The sequence below is a fragment of the Malus domestica genome, chromosome 03 (assembly GCF_042453785.1).
Source record: "Malus domestica chromosome 03, GDT2T_hap1".
NCBI lineage: Eukaryota > Viridiplantae > Streptophyta > Magnoliopsida > Rosales > Rosaceae > Malus > Malus domestica.
In genome coordinates this window covers 9,049,781-9,068,940 of record NC_091663.1, presented here as the reverse complement: position 1 = coordinate 9,068,940, position 19,160 = coordinate 9,049,781, and the positions used below count along the sequence as shown (strand labels likewise).

At 38.8% G+C, this 19,160-nt stretch overlaps 4 protein-coding genes across 12 annotated transcripts; 1 reads left to right on the top strand and 3 right to left on the bottom strand.

Annotated features, from left to right (window-relative positions):
* Window positions 1–239: 239 nt before the first annotated feature.
* LOC103421759 (putative respiratory burst oxidase homolog protein H) lies at window positions 240–4,570 on the bottom strand. Of its 3 annotated transcripts, none has more exons than XR_011578775.1 (14): window positions 4,035–4,570; window positions 3,766–3,931; window positions 3,643–3,691; window positions 3,429–3,542; window positions 2,540–3,343; window positions 2,283–2,378; window positions 2,087–2,202; window positions 1,904–2,006; window positions 1,578–1,672; window positions 1,318–1,480; window positions 1,056–1,242; window positions 841–969; window positions 673–751; window positions 240–544 (listed from the first exon to the last, which is right to left on the bottom strand). XR_011578775.1 is itself a non-coding variant. In XM_008359808.4 (14 exons), exons 1-14 carry the CDS (start codon window positions 4,408–4,410, stop codon window positions 435–437), a joined length of 2,574 nt encoding a protein of 857 aa, XP_008358030.4. In that variant the 5' UTR covers window positions 4,411–4,570; the 3' UTR covers window positions 240–434. The 3 variants fall into 3 exon arrangements, 2 of the variants coding, with proteins under 2 accessions (XP_008358030.4, XP_070674391.1); XM_008359808.4 differs by having other exon boundaries at window positions 1,056–1,229; XM_070818290.1 differs by lacking the exon at window positions 3,643–3,691 and having other exon boundaries at window positions 1,056–1,229; window positions 3,429–3,567.
* A 2,023-nt stretch (window positions 4,571–6,593) lies between these two features.
* LOC103421751 (uncharacterized) lies at window positions 6,594–11,973 on the top strand. 2 transcript variants are annotated; one of them, XM_029099756.2, is made up of 3 exons: window positions 6,594–6,949; window positions 7,121–11,368; window positions 11,729–11,973. In XM_029099756.2, the coding sequence occupies exon 2, from the start codon at window positions 7,232–7,234 to the stop codon at window positions 11,354–11,356; it is 4,125 nt and encodes a 1,374-aa protein (XP_028955589.2). In that variant the 5' UTR covers window positions 6,594–6,949; window positions 7,121–7,231; the 3' UTR covers window positions 11,357–11,368; window positions 11,729–11,973. The 2 variants fall into 2 exon arrangements, with proteins under 2 accessions (XP_028955589.2, XP_028955590.2); XM_029099757.2 differs by having other exon boundaries at window positions 6,600–6,949; window positions 11,696–11,973.
* Window positions 11,974–12,608: 635 nt separating this feature from the next.
* LOC103421717 (putative pentatricopeptide repeat-containing protein At1g12700, mitochondrial) lies at window positions 12,609–17,092 on the bottom strand. 6 transcript variants are annotated; one of them, XM_070818287.1, is made up of 5 exons: window positions 15,114–17,092; window positions 13,909–14,226; window positions 13,569–13,814; window positions 13,328–13,489; window positions 12,609–13,219 (listed from the first exon to the last, which is right to left on the bottom strand). In XM_070818287.1, the coding sequence occupies exon 1, from the start codon at window positions 16,971–16,973 to the stop codon at window positions 15,138–15,140; it is 1,836 nt and encodes a 611-aa protein (XP_070674388.1). In that variant the 5' UTR covers window positions 16,974–17,092; the 3' UTR covers window positions 12,609–13,219; window positions 13,328–13,489; window positions 13,569–13,814; window positions 13,909–14,226; window positions 15,114–15,137. The 6 variants fall into 6 exon arrangements, with proteins under 6 accessions (XP_070674388.1, XP_070674387.1, XP_070674389.1 ...); XM_070818286.1 differs by adding an exon at window positions 14,611–14,730 and having other exon boundaries at window positions 12,609–13,489; window positions 15,114–17,091; XM_070818288.1 differs by having other exon boundaries at window positions 13,328–13,492; window positions 15,114–17,091.
* Window positions 12,917–13,423, bottom strand: LOC139187701 (pentatricopeptide repeat-containing protein At1g62720-like). The gene has a single exon (XM_070819529.1). The coding sequence runs from the start codon at window positions 13,421–13,423 to the stop codon at window positions 12,917–12,919; it is 507 nt and encodes a 168-aa protein (XP_070675630.1).
* Window positions 17,093–19,160: the final 2,068 nt, after the last annotated feature.

Sequence of the window (19,160 nt, the reverse complement as noted above, 5' to 3'; positions counted from 1 at the left end):
CACAGAAAAAGGTGTACGTCATATATTGTCATCGTCATCCAGTTGAAACAAGGGATGGAAAAAAATTAGTTAGTATCAAGGCCTTCCTTCAACTAGAACTCGGATGTCATATTACGGACCTCAAAATTAAAGTTTATAAGCTGTTAAAATATAGATAACACATTTTTTGAGCAAACTAAGATTTGGGAGGCAACTCCCCATTGAATGTGATTGCGATGATTAACAGTGAAACAAAAATGATATGGAACTCAAAGTGAGGACCAGAAATTTTAGTCCACTTTTGTTCTCACCTTTTGTATATTTACACATATATATGTATATATTTTCCTTTCCTTCTGGATGTACAATGGTTAATGAGAAGAAGAGTATGTACATTAAAGAAAAAGAGAAGTATTGTACAAAAAGGACTGCATCTGCACTGTGGAAAAGCTGTTCTAGAAGTTCTCCTTGTGGAAGACAAACCGAGTTGCTGAGTTTAGACTAAATTCTAGGCAGAGCTTCCTGAGTGTTTTGGTAAGTGTTGGACTTCCACAATAGAAAACTCCTGCAACAAACAAGTGAATCGAAACGGTCTTATATATGCTTAGAATGTCCAAAACTTTGTTGCACCTTGAAGACTTCATAATCGTTCTGGATAAAAGAAATGCGAGATTTCATCAGAATTAGGCTCACCTATTCGGGAGGATTCATGTGCGGTAGCCAAGTTGGAAAACACCCTTCTCCAGTTAGGCCTTGCAAAATGAGTTCTTATCTGTCACACAGATACATTATGCAGAATTAGGACTACTATAACTCCAGGACCAATGCTTTGCGTGTTGACAATGTTTCGAAGTTTAATACCCGGCTTTCTGAGACGACATCAACTCCATTCTTAGCATGTTGCAGTTTCTGAACCATGGCAATGAGAGCAGACCGCGCGTCTCCTTCTTCATACACGCTAGTCAAGTAGTTGTGCATTTCTATCATATGCTGCAACATTTGGTTCATGTTAAAGAAAACAGTGAAAAAAATAATGCGGCTAGGGTTGTTATCTGACTTTTAATTTAAAAACCCACATTGTTATCACATTCTGCAATGTCATCCATGACACCTTTAAACCATTCAAAGGAAGCCTGCTCCCTTGTTACCCAATAAAAGTATGCTCTTTCTGGACCCTTTTTGTATGCCTCCGTTGGCATGCTGTTTGATTTGGTTTCCACAGATGTCTCTTGATGCCCATTTATTGAGATCTGCATAAGTTAACTAATTTGAATTGTTAGTTATCGTTCACATAAGATTCTTGACAAAAATTAAATCTTTTTTGCTTCTTGGACTCACAGGATTAAGAGCTAATTTGAGGTTTATCTGGTTTATGATATCTTTTAAGATGCTGATGAAGGGAGTTGCTCCAATTCCCAGACCTATGAGCAACAAGATGTCAAACTTTATGTAATTTTGAGCCGGTGCACCATATGGTCCCTTTATGACGATCTTCGGATATCTGCCATCAAAATAAAATTTGAATAGCATTTACTGATTTTTGCTTTTGGCTTGACTCGTCATGAAAAACATATGGTTCATGCTAAGATTCTGCTCACCCTTCTGTTTCATGACCGTGGTATGAATGAGCTTTCGTTTCTATTCTAACAAGACTTCCCCTTCTAGTTTGTGTACTTTGAAGCTGGCTGCATGCCTGCATATCTTTGAATAAGTTTGCAGCAGAGATAAAAGAATGAGTTCATTTAACACTTGCTTAAAATAAATGGCCAGTTTTCTAAATTTCTTCATGATTTAGTAAGTAGCCTAAGTGAAAAATGAACGAGTAGCCTCAGATATCGAACTGTTAGAGAGTAGGATGTTGAAATATAGATTAGGACATAAGTACTATGATTTAGGCACATTAATACTAATACAAGTACATTACCTTTTCGAATCTTTCTCTAAGCTCTGTAGTCCAGTCTCCCAAGCTTCGTATGTGGACGCTCAAGTAGTCATCTCCTGGGGCAGAAGTGATGGTGAAGGGATGCCTGAAGTGAATGAAGCGTTTAGTTTTTGTAAAGATATTATGGTTTCTGATCATGATCAGCAACTATGTAATTTTTATTACCATTCAAAACCTGATATATCAGGGCACTTAAGAAAGAGGTACATTCCACTTTTATACTTGAATCCAGGAGGTTTGCTCATGTACAGAGCCAGAACATTTCCCGTATATGTTACCGCCTGAAATATCCAAGAACCGTGATGAATCAGATCAAGTTTCCGAGATATTTTAGTGAATGGTAAAAGTTTCGAGCACTGACCTTAATGACATGGACGGGGTGATTAATTTCTTTCATGAGTATAATAAAACTCTCAATTGCATACAACATTACTGGAATAAGGATATACATCCATGTCTGCAAGAAACAAACAATGCAAACTGTTTCAGCTGGATGAATTTGAATCTTGAATTCGCAATAAAACTTTGCGAACTTGTTAAATTGTCTATGTGCATCCAGTAGCTTAGTGAATATAGTAATTCAGAGAATATGAAGCTAAATTTAAGTAGCATATATACCGTCTTCTTGTGCCAGTCGCTCGCGAAAACTAGGAAGTAACCATGTATGACGAATAGCATATACACCAACGCAAGTAAATGATGTGCATACCAGAAAGAATTGAACCCTGACAAATTGTTGAGTGGCCACGGTAAGTTGACATTTTTTCTCATTGAATTTAATGCTAGCGTGAACGAGAACATCATTAGAACCGTCATCAGAATCCCGGTTATTCCTGGAATACTGTTAATCATGTCCATGTAAGTTGGCTGCTTATAATTGAAATATGTCCCGACAACATCCATGAACTCATTTTTCTGGGATGTTACCAATCTTGGGAAATCACAAGTTATGTGTAAACCTCCATGTATAAAAGTCGAAATTACAATTCCCAGTGCAATCAACTTATGGAATTTGATATTGTCATCAAAAGGGATTAGGTTGCTGAGAAATGATGATCGAATTGCGGTAAGTGTTCCCCTACAAACTGGAATGAGAATGATAGCCATATTGAACTTGAGAGTCTCAGCACAGCCCTTTGCAATGCAGATGCATTCACCCATGAGTTTGTATAATCCGCGGGTCTGGTATTGGCGGTATTTCCAAGTAAAGAGGCCTATGTTGACAGCTAACCACAATGTCACAATCCATATTTTCTTCCAGTTTTCATGCACAAGTTCTGCAGTTGTAGATAGGAATCTGCTAATGGGAGTTCTGTATCTTCTGGGAATCATGGCTCTCGTGAGAGATTCCGTTATCATTCCAATTTTTTTATTATCTTCAGATACTACCATTCCCCTCAGTAGGGTTTCTAACTGCCACATCTGTATTAAAACTAGAATGTAAGAAGATGCTGAAACTGAGAAATTATTTCTAATTAATGCTATGAACCATCTACATATATTTCACCTCTATATATCCGAGGTGGTCAGGGTCAAGCTCTTCCATGATCAAAGCTGCGTATGATTTTGCTTGCTTTTTAAGATTTGCCAGCTTGTTCGCGGAAGCACTCAAAACTATAACCTTTTCCAGAAGAAATTTTAGAAATCTGATTCACGAACATACGAAAAGAAAGAAAAAATGAGAGAACGAAACAATATATTAGTTTGGTCTCCATCCTCACCTCTGCTACCTCATCCTCGGAGAGCATCCCATCGCCATTCTTGTCACACCTAACAAATTATCAACTTCACTCATTTCTAGTTTGTGTTCAATAATTTAAATTAAACACAGAGTTTTTCCTTACATGTCGAAGAATATCTGAAGTCTTGCTTCCATGTCTTCATTAGTTATGTCTTCCCAAAACAACTTCAATTCTTCAAGAGTTATCCCACCTTTCGCGCAAATTATCCTTCTCCTAGCCAATGCATCAAACAATTCGCCTGCGAATTCCTTCGATTCTCCTCCCATCCCTACGAAATGAAAGATTCTAAAATCTCACATACATTGTGTTCCATGTTCCATTTCAAAATGCATACAACTTACAAATGGGTAATAAAGCAAAAGAGTACTTACCAATGCAGGTTCCAAATTTGTCCCTAGAGAGCCTACCAGCCACCGCGTATTGATTAAACTGCTTCTCAATCTGCTTCCATGCCTCCCCTTCTTTTCCTGTGACTGTCCTATCGAGAAACCGTAAGCTCTTAATCCCTTCTTTCCCTCCTGGTACCGGCGCCCTACCTCCCACGCTGGCATGATTGTTTCCCTGAACCCCATTTCTCTTCCTTACACTGCTGTTGTTCCTCTTCAACGTCACATCGTTGGAACTTTTGGTCACATTGCCTTCTGTGTCATTGTTACTCAAGGGAATATCCACCATGGGGTCAACATCAATTCTTTCAAGCTTCCATTTGTTGGGGTCTTTCTGGTCATCATTGTTTGACATGTTCATTGCCACCACGAAACTTTTTTACCTCTGAAATTTACATGTCTTTGTGAAGGGAAAGATAGATGTGGAAAATAGAGAAACAAGGGCGCAGTTAAGGTTGTGGAGAGAAGACAAGCTGAAAGGGTCAAATGTGTGGAAAGGAGGGAAGAGTAATGGAAGGCTCAATTATTTTGGTGGTTCTTGTCTAATAATAGGAGAACCATATCACTATTTTGTTTTATTTTGATATCTTATATACAATGATGTTTATAACAAAATATTTTCTCTTTTGATTTTTATTTTTACAATGGATAGGATAATCATCTAAACGATATGAAGGAGAAAGATTTGAACTCGTTTGCTTTTAAAATAACTGAAATCGCTTTTGGTGAAAATGTTTTTAGAGCTAATCTTTAGTAAAAATGCAAGTAAATCCTGAAAGAAACACATAACTTGTGCTTTTTGCAGAAAGCACTTAAAGTACTTTTGGAACTCAAAAACATTTTCTCTAAAATCGTTTTTAATCATTTTAAAAACACTTCCAAACGAGCCCATACTCTATAAAGGAATAACTTCTTTAAAGTCATAAAACATTCAGGTCACAACTGAGACCATTCATGTATAGTAAGAAACTTCACATTCTAATGAGTTATAACTTTTCTTGATCTCATCTTAAGGAAACACCGACTTTCTTTCATGCCTGACTCATCATACATGTTGCCCGAGGACACAGCCCATTGACGACCCTAGGACAGTTAGGTACATGAGAAGGTCTTCGAGGAGTTAGGGGGAGCAATACTGGTGGATTCAACAAGTATTCTTTCATCTTGTCAAAGGTATGCTGACATTCATCTGTCCATTCGGTGGAAGCATTCTTCTTCAGCAACTTGAATAATGGTTCACATGTGGCAGTTAGTTGAGATAGTTCATATAGTAATAATTGTCAATGATTACAAAAATATGCAATATCACAAGTAAAAATTTAAGATGAATTAAAATATTTCTTGTTTGAGAAATGCTTTAGCTTTTAAAGTTGATGTCACGTCTTTGAGCTTGCAGGTATGTAATACTTCGTCAACATTGACACCTTTTGTTGAAGCCAAAATGTTTCTAGCTTCTCAAGCATGTTTTTAGCTTTTTGACATTAAACTTGTGATATTTTTATATTGTCATTGTCTGGACTCTTATTTAGAAAAAAAAATCACTTATTAAGGATAAATAAGTCAGCAAAATAATATATCACCTCTATTAAGTAATAGCCTCCCTAATGTTTACCAAATTGGTTCCATCCAACTTTATAACCTTATATAGGTTTTATTGTATTACTAAAAAGTAAGAAGTCATCATGAACACTTCTTGTGAAACTTCTGTCTTGTGCTTAAAGACATTTTATATGTCAATATCAGTTTATAAAAATTATAAATAAAACTAAAATGTATCCAAAATTAATACTAATATACAAACTTGATTATAAAAAGCTAATCAGGTAACACCACGCATCAAACTGTTTCAGGCAGGAAAATTATGGAGCGCACTAAAATTTAGTGGATGAGTTCAAAAGTCATGAAGAAGCAAATGTGTAATGAACCATGTTACGAAACCAATCAACAAATTCACATCATTTTAGTATAAATAATTACAAAAAATTAGAATATTTCAAAGTACTTCATCGTAATAAGATTAGAACATTTTAGAAAAGTTCAAATAAAAAATTTGGAATTTCTGAATCTCCAATTTCCATCCACTCTTCAAAAATAACATCTTGATTCTTGATATTTTTCAGATTTAGATAAGATAATTTAAAGAAAAACTAATGAAAAAGCTTGAAAATTTTGAGTTTTAACAATAAAGACAAAATAAAAGGTAAAGTGAATAATATCAGGATTGAATTTTTAGTGTAAAAATGTGATTTTTTATTAAAGTAAATAGTACCTAAAGTTTTTCGTTAAAATTCTTAAATTTTAAAGACCGAAAAGACAAAAAACAACTAACCAGACGACGTCGTAAGGTCGAAGTGGGTCACAGATAGTAAAACCTGCCGGCCCGTAGGGCTTCTCCAAATGTTGGGCCGGCCCCCCAAAAGCAACAGGAAAAAAAAGAAAAAAAAGAAAAAAAGAAGACACGACTCGGAACTCGCAACGGTCACACGACTCGCCGAGTCAACTCGGCCTTCTCTCTCTGTGTTCTCTGCTGTTGCTTTCTTCTCTACCTCTGCGCTGCCACACGCATGCGCCCTCTTTTTCCTCTTTCCCGCTTCGGTGCCCCTTTTCGTAATTTCGCCCCCTCTCATCTTCGTCCTCGCGGAATCAGACGGCGCACCCCTCTCCACGTCACCATCGTCTTCTTCATCCCCACTGCGACCTCTCCTACGCACACATCTATATTATAATTTAACCGCTTCGTCTTTTAGCTCTCTATAGCCTTTTAGGGTTTCTCTTGTCTTCCACCCAAACGCAATCTCTCTCTTCTCTCTCTCTCTCTCTGCGAACCGTCAATTCTCGCACCTCCGACGGTGAGGACTCCGTGCTCTGCTGGTCAATTTCGCCATTGAAGCTCGCCGCAGGTATTCTTTTGTTCGAATCTCAGTCGTTTTAATTGATTTTTTTGTGATTTAGGGTAAATTTTGGTTTAAGTTGTGAATCTTGATACTCTTGCTTTTCGATTTGTGTTTTCTATTTTTTTTCGTTTTGGTTGTGCAAATGTTGAGGATTTTATCTTTTGTATTTTGAATTAGGGTTTTGATTCGGTGACGGTTTGAAATTTGGGGATTTGGTGAAACTTGGAGGTGGCTTGGTGTGAAATTTGTGAGTCTGTTTGATTTTGGGTTTGGTTTGTGTTGGGATTCATGGCAATTGAGAAGAACAACTTCAAGGTTTCGAGGCTTGAATCGGAGTTTTCTCCCAGTAGTAGGAAGAGTTTGTCTAGTGATGAGGATGAGCTACAACAGCGTAGCTCTGCTGTGGAATCCGACGACGACGATGAATTTGATGACGCAGACTCGGGGGCGGGGTCTGATGACTTTGATTTGTTGGAATTGGGGGAAACCGGTGTGGAGTTTTGCCAAGTTGGGAATCAGACTTGTAGCATTCCTTTTGAGCTGTATGATCTTCCAAGCCTTGAAGACATATTGTCAGTGGATGTGTGGAATGAGTGCTTGAGTGAGGAGGAGCAGTTTGGCCTCACTAAGTATCTGCCTGATATGGACCAGGAGAGCTTTATGATTACCTTGAAAGAGCTTTTTACGGGTTGCAACTTTCATTTTGGGAGCCCTGTTAAGCAGTTGTTTGATATGTTGAAGGGAGGTTTGTGCGAGCCAAGAGTTGCTCTTTACCGGGAGGGTTTGAATTTCTTTCAGAAGCGGCAGCACTACAATCTTTTGAGGAAACATCAGAACAATATGGTTAGTAATCTGTGTCAAATAAGGGATGCTTGGCTTAATTGCAAAGGATATAGTATTGAGGAGAGGCTCCGCGTGCTGAATATTATGAGAATCCAGAAGAGTTTGATGGGTGAGAAGATGGAAGATAGGGAGGCTGACTCATCAGAAAGAGAGTCGGGTGAAGGTTTACGGAGCAACAAAATCAAGGACAGGAAAACTGCACAGAAAATGGCTCGTTATTCTCCATATGGGGTGGATACAAGTGTGGAACTTGCATCAAGAGGGCTGTCATCGGCTATGGAATTTGTAAAATATGGAAAGCAGAATCCAAAAGGTATACTGAAGTTGGCTGGGTCCAAGGCTCCTTCAGCAAAAGAGCTGGCAAACCATTCAGGACTATACAGTTCAGCAGTAGCTCTTCCTCGGCAGCATAAAGCAGGAGGGTATGATGCTGGGGCGGCATTTAGAATGAGGGATCAATTGATAAGTGGTGATGATGTTGAAGACACAGCATATGGAACTGGCATTCAGCGAGATAGAAATGTGTCTCGTGGTAGCTCTATGGATAGGTCTGGTGTTTTCAAAGTGGGAAAGAATCATGACCTTTTAAGAGGTGACGAATTAAACATTGACAGTTTGATGGGTCTGCCTCTTTCCTCAAAGGCTGACATTTATGCCTATGGTAGGAACCACAGTGTAAACCTTTTGTCAGAGGCAAAGGTGTTAACAGCAAAGCCTCCTAATTTAAGAGCTCCCTATGATTTTGTTAAAAAGGCCAAGTATCCAGAAAATATTCATCAATTCACAGCTGGGGATCAGATGAAGTCCTCGAAAGCCAGACTTCTGCAGCCACCTCTCAGAGGAGATCGAGCTGACTTATCAGAACGTGCAGAACCATTCTGGCATAAAAGGACTGAAGGGGAGACTTTTTCTATGGATTCTCCCTTAAGAGCGGATGATTGGAATGCTAGGAGCAAGAAATGGAAGACAGGGAGGGAGTCTCATGATCTAAATTACAAATCATATAGAGCTTCCCCACCACAGATGAATGATAGGTTTATATCTTCTGAATTTAGAGCAAAACCATTGCAAGAGAAGACAAGAGAGAAGAGAATACAAAATGGAGGATCAGAAATGGCAGCATTGAAAGGTAATAGAATGTTTGTTAAAAATGAAGATACAGAATCAGACTCATCGGAGCAATTTGACGACGATGAGGATAGCAACCCGTTGTTGAGGAGCAAGTTGGCTTATCCCAGTGGTGTTATGGAACCTTCCCCATCTTCTTTGTTGAATCCCACTCTAGATGCAAAAAGGGCCAAATACTCGAAGAAAGAGGTGAAGGATAGTTTACAGGCTCTTGATGGGATCAATTACTCCAGTAAGATGGGCGGTTTTGTGGAACATGGACATATGCGTAATCTAGGGAACTATTCTTCCAAAGCAAAACAAAAGGGTAAGATGCGAGACAATAGTCCCTTACATAACTCTTCGACTAGAGCTTTGGAAGAGCGTTATATCCCGGGATTGAGTAAGTTTAATGATGATGGTGACGATTATGAAGAACAGAAACAAATCTACAAAATGGGCAAGAATGCCCAATTTCAAGGGGAAGCTGGTGAAAGGTTACATACACCCTCATGGAAAGTCTACACTGGAAAGCAGAAAAGAGAAGTTGGCCATCATCATTCTGTGCCAGAGTCTCGTTATTTTGTTGATGAGGAGGATGATTCACATGAAATGCGGTTACTAGGTAATGGTAGTGGACAGGGTAATATCAGGAAGAAAGGTCAGAACTTTGAAGACTGTGACAGTGATCGCCATGAAAGGATTGAGGTCCCATTATTAGGGTGCAACATGGTGGCAAAGAAGCGGAAAGGAAAGGAGGATGTGTTGGATACTGGTAGAGGAGATGAAGATGGTGATCTCCAGTCTAACCATTCACAGCTCATTGTTGAGTCCAGTTCCTTGAAAAAAAGGGCAAAGAGGAAGCTAGAGAATGAGAATGTTAGTTCAGATGTAGAAATTTCTGAGCAGCCAATTACAGAAATGGGAGCAACAGAGATGGAGCCGGAAACCAAGCCCCAGAAAAAGGCATTTACTCCAATTACACCTACAGTTCATGCTGGTTTCTCATTCTCGATTATACATCTTCTTTCAGCTGTTCGCTTGGCAATGATCACTCCAGTTCCGGAAGGTACTGTTGGGGAATCTGTCGATGAGCAAAACAAAAATCACGAGGGGGCTGTCAATGGTGTTCTTTCTTGTGAAAAGGTGGATGTCAATAACTCAGAGCTTGCTGGAGAAATGAATATGCCTTCTCTAACGGTTCAGGAGATTGTGAACCGTGTTAGCTCGAATCCAGGAGATCCTTGTATCATTGAGACACAAGAGCCACTTCAGGATCTTGTGAGAGGAGTTCTAAGGATATTTTCATCAAAAACAGCACCTTTAGGAGCAAAGGGTTGGAAGACGCTGGTTGTCTTTGAAAAAGCAACAAAAAGCTGGTTGTGGACCGGGCCAGTTTCTCAGAGTTCATCAGATCGTGACGCTAATGAGGAGGTGATATCTCCTGAAGCATGGGGTCTTCCGCACAAAATGCTTGTCAAGCTGGTGGATTCGTTTGCTAATTGGCTCAAATGCGGGCAAGATACCATTCAACAAATTGGAATTCTTCCGGCACCGCCCTTGGAGTTGATGCAGCTCAACCTGGATGAGAAAGAAAGGTTCAGGGATTTAAGAGCTCAAAAGAGTCTTAACACCATTAACCCAAGTTCTGAAGAAGTCAGGGCTTATTTCCGGAAGGAGGAGGTTCTTAGGTATTCAATTCCAGACAGGGCCTTCTCTTACACAGCAGCTGATGGTAAAAAATCCATTGTTGCTCCATTGAGAAGGTGCGGTGGTAAGCCAACATCAAAAGCCCGAGATCACTTTATGCTGAAACGTGATCGACCACCGCATGTTACAATTCTTTGTCTTGTGAGAGATGCAGCTGCAAGGTTGCCTGGAAGTATTGGCACCAGAGCAGATGTTTGCACTTTGATAAGAGATTCTCAGTACATTGTTGAAGATGTATCTGATGCACAAGTTAATCAAGTTGTTAGTGGAGCCCTTGATCGGTTGCATTATGAGCGTGATCCTTGTGTGCAATTTGACGGGGAAAGGAAATTATGGGTCTACTTACATAGGGAAAGAGAAGAAGAAGATTTTGAAGATGATGGTACTTCATCTACAAAGAAATGGAAGAGGCAGAAAAAGGATGCTGGCGATCTACCTGACCAAGGAGCAGTGACTGTGGCTTATCATGGGACTGAGGAACAAACTGGATATGATGTGTGCTCCGATCTCAATGTCGAGCCATCATGTTTGGATGATATGCAACAAGATGTGGAGGATAATACTGATACCAATAACGGGTCTGAACAAGATGAAATGCGCCAAGGCGATCCACTGCTTTGGGAGGGTGTTGGCTTAAATCCAACGCGTGAAAACAAATTGTTGTGTCAGGAAAATTCCACAAATGAAGATTTTGATGATGAAACGTTTGGGAGAGAAAGAACAGTTGGGATCTTGAGTGCAAGCTTATTATGAGGTTATCTTCAGGTAGTTTTCGATGGCATTTTGCATTATTCAAATAATATCGTCTCCTTTGTGACTTAGTGTTAGCAAGCAACTCTTTTGGATTAAAATTTTATTCGTATGCTATTAATATGATTCATGAAAGCTGTAGTTGATTGAACCCACGTTAGGTATCCTTTTACAAGAAGAAATGTCAGATATATTGTATACAGTTGAGTAATTACTATGATCAAAAGGTATTCTCAGAGATAATAAATCGGGGTTTCTCCCCTTTGTGGTGCATGCTTATAGTTGTGACAAGGAGAAGTAACTTACGTTTAATCAACTGTTCTTTGCCATTCCCTCGTGTAGGGTTCTGACGAAGAACATTGATATGTTTTGCAGGCATAGCACTCCAACCTCCCATCAGATCGCGGATTGCAGATCGCATGGTTGTTCCCAGGTCAAGGAGTGTGTCATACAATGAAGGTGCAGTATTTTTGAATATAATATTGATTCCATCAGGAAAATGTGTAGAGTAGAAATTTAGTCTTGATCGAGGCTCATGAGTCTGCCTTCCATAAACAAAATATTTGTCTTTATATATTTAGATCTTGAAAAGGAGAAGAAGAAAAATGCAGTTGATACTTGATAGTGGTGTACATAGACGAATTGTTTTCGTTGACTTTAAAAAACATATAAACCACGAAAAACAATATCCAAGATGAAGACGTAGTTCTGATCTTGCGCATACAGAGACATCTTTGTAGATCATAATTATAAGGCTTTTTAGCCAAAATGGCTCGTGAGATTTTGCATAACTCATCACTTTGGTTCATGAGATTTCAAATCAATAGAAGTAGTCACCATCAATCATTTTAGTCATTTTGGCCAAAATGATTCTTTTGATTTAAAATTTCAGGAACCAAAGTGAAGAGTTATGCAAATCTCAGAAATTATTTTGGCCAAAAAACCTAATTATAAATCACCTTATATGACAGTTGATGTGGCACACCAAGTCATTAAAAGCAATCTCCTAATGAAATATAATTTTCTTACAACTTGCATTATCTTAAGAGATGCATGTTAATCTGATCGTATCAGTCCAAAAATCCACGTCTCCATCTGACTTCACAAAGTTAAAAACTCAAAAGGTAAAACGTATATTGCAGTCATGTAGATACCAGTTCCGGTGCGAGTCCTGCAAAAGCAGAGAAAAACTTGCAGGGTAAATTGCACCATGTCCATCAGAAAGGAAGCTAAAACACTGGCAACAATTCCAGAGTTCACTGTGATAGTCAGAAGCATCTCCAACTTTCAAATATGCTAATTAACTTCATCATGGTCTTTCTAACAATGGCAACAAAGCAGGTTACACATCATCTTTACACAACAAATTAACTATCAATTCCGCAGTTGACGCATCTGCTGAAAACCCCCTCTTCACCATTTCATGGATAAGTCTCATCGCCCTTGATGTCTCGTTCTTATGATGAACTACCGGATGATTGTGTTACAGGTGCAATCATTTGGCAAACAGCCGTTCTCTTTCATTTCTGTAAGCAGATTTTCCGCTCCATTTATTAGGCCCGCTTAACAAAGTCCACTAATCATTATGGTAAATGTCCTGACATTAGGCTGAAGTCCTTTTGATGATAAACCGCTAAAGAGATCCTTTGCGCATTCAACATTTCCACTTATGCACAAACCTTCAATAAGAATATTGTAAACCACAATATTTGGATCCAATTTCTTGCCTTTCATCTCTTCAAACAATTCAATTGCCGTAGACGGTTGTTGGTTTTTACAAAGACCATCCAGTAATATAGCATAAGTTTGAACATTTGGAAGTTGGCCACAAGCTTGCATCTTGGAAAACAGCTTTTGTATTCTACCCTGCTTGCAAAATCCATCTATTAGTGTGGTATAAGTAACAATATCTGGAACCAGTCCTCCACCAGACATTTCCAGAAAAAGCATCACTGCCTGATCTATACTTTTCACCTTAATATAGCCGGTTATCAGTACGTTGTAACTATGAGTATCAGCCATCAACCCCTTGCTAAGCATTAGATCAAAGATTTTTTTCGCCTCATCCATTTCCCCTCACAAGCAATAACCATCCATGAGCGAACTGTAAGAGTCAACTTCAAGAGCAAGATCCTGCTGCTTAACAAGAGCAATAACAACTGTCAGAGTCAACTTCAAGCTCTACAGATTAAAAAAAAAAAAAAAAAAAAAAAACCTGTCCTCCAAGCCAGTTTCTGCCCCAAAAACAAACCGTGTAACTTTGCAGAAACCATAGAAGGATCCCAGTCCAGAGGCCCTCAGTTCTGGTGGGTTTAGAGTGCAACGATGAGTTGGAATGCCTCCACTCTTGAGCATAGGTCCAGATCACATTCTTGCGGCATGCAAGGAAAATATATAATCAGAATCAAAACTCGCTGATTCCTCCATCTCCACAAGAACCAACAGCTTAAGCCAAAAATACCTGACCCCAATTCAAACCAAATTAGAGGATAAATTAGCTTTTAACCAATCCAGGAGAGGCAGATAAAAGTATTGACCCAAAGTTTGAGGAGTACCAAGACCAAGCTGAGTTTGCATATTGACATGAACGATACACATACCACCGAATTGGGTAGTGTCTCCTGCGCCCAAAGCTACTCACAGTTCACTTGGTGCAAAGAGATATCATACTTTATCAACAAGATCATTCGACAAACGTACAAAAACATGTGCACGCATCATATTGCTCCCCCCATGAATTGGTGATTTGAACTAAAAATAGGGAAATTTCTTTTGTCCTAGGAAGCAATTAATGAGAGAAACATTCACCTCCATAAAAGCTCCCCATACCAGACATCATCTTCCACTGACATTGTTTACCTGAATTTGATCCCCTGCAAAACAGTAGCGATAGAGAAAATCAGTGGCACCCTTACACTGTTCCATCAAGATCCGACATTAATTGTTCAGAACATGTTTGAATGTAAAACCGGTCTTGTTCGCTCCATCTACACTAACATGAGCTTAGTATAACAAGCAGGGGATTGGTCATTTTCTTCAGCTAATTTTACAATCAGAAGATATATTATGTATATATAAGAGCAAGAGAGAGAGAGAGAGAGAGAGAGAGAGAGATCATCATGCTTGACATCCACAGAGTTACTCGCAGACCATCATACTCAACACATTCCAAGGGATTGGTAAATTTGTCTTCAAAAGTAAGCTTTCAGGCATAACATGGTACTAATAAATAACCTATAGAATACATCCACACTTACCAAAGGAGAGTTTTACTGTTGAATCTCTTCACAAACTTAAAGGAGTTCTACTGTTGCTACAAACTTTCCCCTGTTGTTGACATGCTTTGGCTTTTTCCTTTTTTCATCCAAATAATCATACTAATAAAATAAATGAAATAATTGATTCAGCAACAAAAACAATTTGCATAACTACTGTAGACAACCAAAGTTCAAAGTCTCAAAACTGTCTCTATCCAATATTGCAAACATCAACTCTAGATTTTCCCCAAATGAAAAAAACATGCCAACTTCTTACTAACGTAATCACTATGCACCATGTTATCACAATATTGCAATGTATAACAATTTTCCTACTAAACTCTTAAAATTAAGCATATGGAACTACTCAAATGCTAAACTTTGGGGTGCACTAAAAAAATATACGTTGTGTTTCCACGTGACTAATGAAGAACATATATAATACACTAATCAAAGGCGCAACAGGTTCAAAGCTCGTTATAATAATTAGAAGGATCTCTTACCAATTTCAAAGATGCAAATCAACTTCATGGCGATACCTCAACCAATGTCAACAAAGCAGGATCAACAGCATCTTTAGACAGCAAATTAATTATCAATTCCATAGTTGACGCATCAGCAGAAAAACCCCTCTCCACCATTTCTTGGATAAGTCTCATCGCCTTTACTGTCTCATTGTTATTGATGCACCCTCGGATAATTATGTTGTAGGTGCAACCATTCGGAGGATGACCTTTATCTTTCATTTCTTGAAGCAACTTTTCCGCTTCACTTATTAAGCCCCCATTACAAAATCCACTAATCATTATAGTATATGTCCTGACGTTGGGCTGAAATCTTTTTGATGATAAACCACAAAAGAGATTCCATGCAGATTCAACTTTTCCAGCTATGCATAAACCTTCGATAAGAATATTGTGACTCACAATATCTGGGTCCAACTTTTTACTTACCATATCTCTTAACAGTTCCATTGCCTTAGATAGTTGTTGGTTTTTACACAGGCCATCCAGTAAAACATTATAACTGTGTACATTTGGAAGTTGGCCACAAGCTTGCATCTGAGAGAACAACTTTTGTGCATCTTGTATTCTTCCTACTTTGCAAAACCCGTCCATAAGAGTGTTATAAGTAACTGTATCTGGAACCAATCCGTTATTAGACATTTCATTAAAAATCATCAGTGCCTCATCTATCATTCTGTGCTTACAATAGCCATTTATGAATATGTTGTAGCTATAAGCATCAGTTGTGTAGCCCTTGCTGAGCATTAGTTCCAAAACCTTTTTCGCCTCACCCATTTCTCCTCGCAAACAATAACCATCCATAAGTGAACTGTACGTGACCATGTCAGGCTCAATATCTCTTTGAGTCATCATTTCGACCATGCATTTTGCTTTCCCGACCAAGCCCTCCTTGCAAAGGGTGTCTACCAAGACATTGTAGCTGTGCAAGTTTGGAAAGATACCTTTGCTCACCATTTCATTAAACAATCTCGTAGCTTCATTCCACCCTCCTAATTTGCATACTCCATGAATCAAAGAAGTATAGGTAATGACATTTGGGTCAATACGTTTACTCATCATTTCAGAGAAGAGGTTCAATGCATCCACAACTAGAGTATCTTTACAAAGGCTGTCGATGATCGTGCTGTAAATGACTAGGTTAGGCTTGCAACCTCCTTCTTCCATTTTCCTAAGCAATTGAATAGCTCCAGTGTTGTTACCTTTCGCACAAAGGCCCTTTACTAGTGTGCCGAAAGTAATCACATCTGGGTTACAATTACCTCCCTTCATCATTTTATTCAGAATCTCGACAGCATCAGCCTCTCTATTCTGAAGAAGGAACCCGTTGATTAAAGTGTTGAGAGTCGCCACATTCGGTTCAAAACCAAGTTTGAAGAACCTTCCCAAGACAGATAAACTAAACCCCATTTGATTCATATGAGAAAAGCAATTAATGATAATGGTTAGAGTATAAACATTAGGACGAATCCCCGAAAAACCCATTCGGTTGTGCAACGAGATGACTGCCGAATAATGTTTCAACTTGGCGACTTGACCCAAGAGTTGAGTGAAACAGAGAATGGAAGGAGGAGGACGCCTTTGAAGCATTTCGTCGAACAGATGGAGTGCATCCTCAAGATTAGATACTTTCACAAGACGGCGTGGTTGGGTGTTTCTAGATTTGGTTGATTGAGAGTGAAACGGAGCGAAGTAATTGTTGAAGAACGGAAAAAGAGTAGAGTTATGAAGAAGACAAGGCACAGGCGGCATACCTCTCACTCTCAGTCTCAGTCTGCTGCCGATGCCATAACCAACCTTCAAAGAAGAAGAAGAAGAAACTGTCGTCACCCGCATCATCTTCACAATGTCTGTATGAGTGGGTGAGCGAGTGAGTGTTGAGCCTCAAACCTCCAACCGGCCTTGTCTATAAATCTCAAGTTACATATTCTTCCGTTTGCTTTCTGCTGTTTCAAAGTTATATATTATTATTTTGGGTTAAGAGTAAATTATAGTAATGGTGCCTCCACGTTAATCAAATTAGAACAATGGTCCCTTAACTAAAAATTCATTACCATTGGTTCCTCAACTTATCAAAATGTGTAGCTATAGTCCTATTCATCAATTCCGTCAAAATTTTGTCAAAATAAATTATGTTGGAATAACCATTTATATAATTAGGGTTCCTCAACTCACCAAAATGTGTAATTATGGTCCTTTTCGTCAACTACGTCAAAAATTTTGTCAAAACGAGTTATGTTGGACGGACTATTGCTACAATTGGGTTAAAGTTAAGGGATCATTTCTCCAGTTGAATTAAAGTTGAGGGACTAATGGTAATGAATTTTTAGTTGAGATACCATAACTTCACGTTTTGATGAGTTGATGGACCAATAGTAATGGATTTTTAGTTGAAAGTTAATGATCTTTCAACTAAAAATCCATTACTATTGAACGTCTTTGTCTTCCTCTCCGTCTGGGAAGCTCAAGAGCTTGGCTGCCAGCTTTCCCTGGGTTTGCAACGCCACCGTCAAGCAGAGAAGGTTGAAATCGACGACAGCGGGGAGGATAGTGGTGGGGCCTGATTAGTCATTGGCATTGATTAGGTTCGATCTCATCGATGTCGGATTAGGAGGAGGCGTGAAGGGGGACCGTGTCGCGTTCGGTCTATGGGGAGTCGAAGAGGAGAGGAGGTTTGGGTGGGTGGATGAAGTTGAAGAGGGAGAAGGAAGGGTGGATGTGTGGGAAGTGAAGTGGAGAAGAGGGTTGGGTGGGTGCATATGAGAGAAGGGAAGGAGGGAGGTGAGGTAGGAGACGGCCAAGAATAATATTTTTTTAATTCTTTAATTTTTCTTATTTTCCATTTTTTTAATTTTTAATTTTCAAGTTTTTAAATTTTTTTTAATATCCACATGGCCTATATTAACACATAGTGCCCAATCATTATCCACGTCGACGCCACGTCATCAGTTAATATAGTTTTTGACGAAAAACTTAATGGAAACATGAAAGTGTCCCAGAATTATGATCTTAGGTACCAGACTGGGACAAAAAAAACTTAATATACCTAATGTTGAAAACTAAGAAACTTTAGGGTAAAAAACTAAGATTAACCTTATTATTTTATTAACCGTATACAATTTAGCCTAAAATCAAACCCAGGATCGGTGGTTCTGCCTATCTAGTTTTCTGGTGTTCTGGTTTCCTGCGCGTAGACTCTCTTTTTTCTTTTTTTTTCAAAATACCCAGGCTTTGCATTTTGCAGCTACTAAAAAGTAACGAAGAAGAAGAGAAAGTGGAAGAAGATAGACTCTCTCTTTCACCCACCCCACATGTCGTTTCAAAGTTACCCACTTTGATTTGATTTTTCAACTATTGTACCCAATCAGTTTGGGCCACATAGCTAGCTATTTAATGTGCTGATTATATTGAGATTTGTTTTGTTTTTTAATTATTGTTTGATTAATTTGCCCACTTTTTCAATATTTTTTAGCCACCTTTTTTACACTATTATTTGTCTTCAAATTTATTAAAAATTCATACGAACTTTAAAAAATATTTTGTAAAGTATTACAAATTTGTAATCATTTGAATTTTTATCTCCTACTGTCAAATACCACAAAGTAATAAAAAAATGGCCAAATCGGATAAATGATCCATGTGATCATAGGTACTCGGAAGATAGCCCCTATGCTAAAAAAAACTCGGATTTAAACCCCTGTGGTGTACTCCATTAGCAAATTTAGTCCAAAAGTGATTTTTCTGTTAACTATCTGTTAATACATGGGTAAAATTGTACCTTGACGTGTGGACCTTCTTCTTCTTACATCTCCCCTACACAACACTCAAACTCACTTCGCACAAGAGAAAAAAGAGATACCATTTTCAATTTTCCACAAAGCTACCACCGCAACCATGGCAGCCACCGTGTCTCTCCTTTTTCTTGCGCTAAGTGCGGAGGAGGAGAAGGAGGTCTCGCTGAAGCTCTCTCTCACTCCGGAACCATGGGTACCACTCTAACCCCCCCCCCCCTCTCTCTCTTCCTCT

Bases quoted from the DNA above. Each gene is read 5' to 3' on its own strand.
- LOC103421759 (XM_008359808.4), bottom strand. From the start codon at position 4,410: ATGAACATGTCAAACAATGATGACCAGAAAGACCCCAACAAATGGAAG. The intron at 2,203-2,282 runs GTCAGTGCTCGA...TGGATATTTCAG, and splicing joins ACCCCGTCCATGTCATTAAG to GCGGTAACATATACGGGAAA. The intron at 1,230-1,317 runs GTGAGTCCAAGA...TAACTTATGCAG, and splicing joins TCAAATTAGCTCTTAATCCT to ATCTCAATAAATGGGCATCA.
- LOC103421751 (XM_029099756.2), top strand. From the start codon at position 7,232: ATGGCAATTGAGAAGAACAACTTCAAGGTTTCGAGGCTTGAATCGGAG.
- LOC139187701 (XM_070819529.1), bottom strand. From the start codon at position 13,423: ATGGATGAGGCGAAAAAAATCTTTGATCTAATGCTTAGCAAGGGGTTG.
- LOC103421717 (XM_070818287.1), bottom strand. From the start codon at position 16,973: ATGATGCGGGTGACGACAGTTTCTTCTTCTTCTTCTTTGAAGGTTGGT.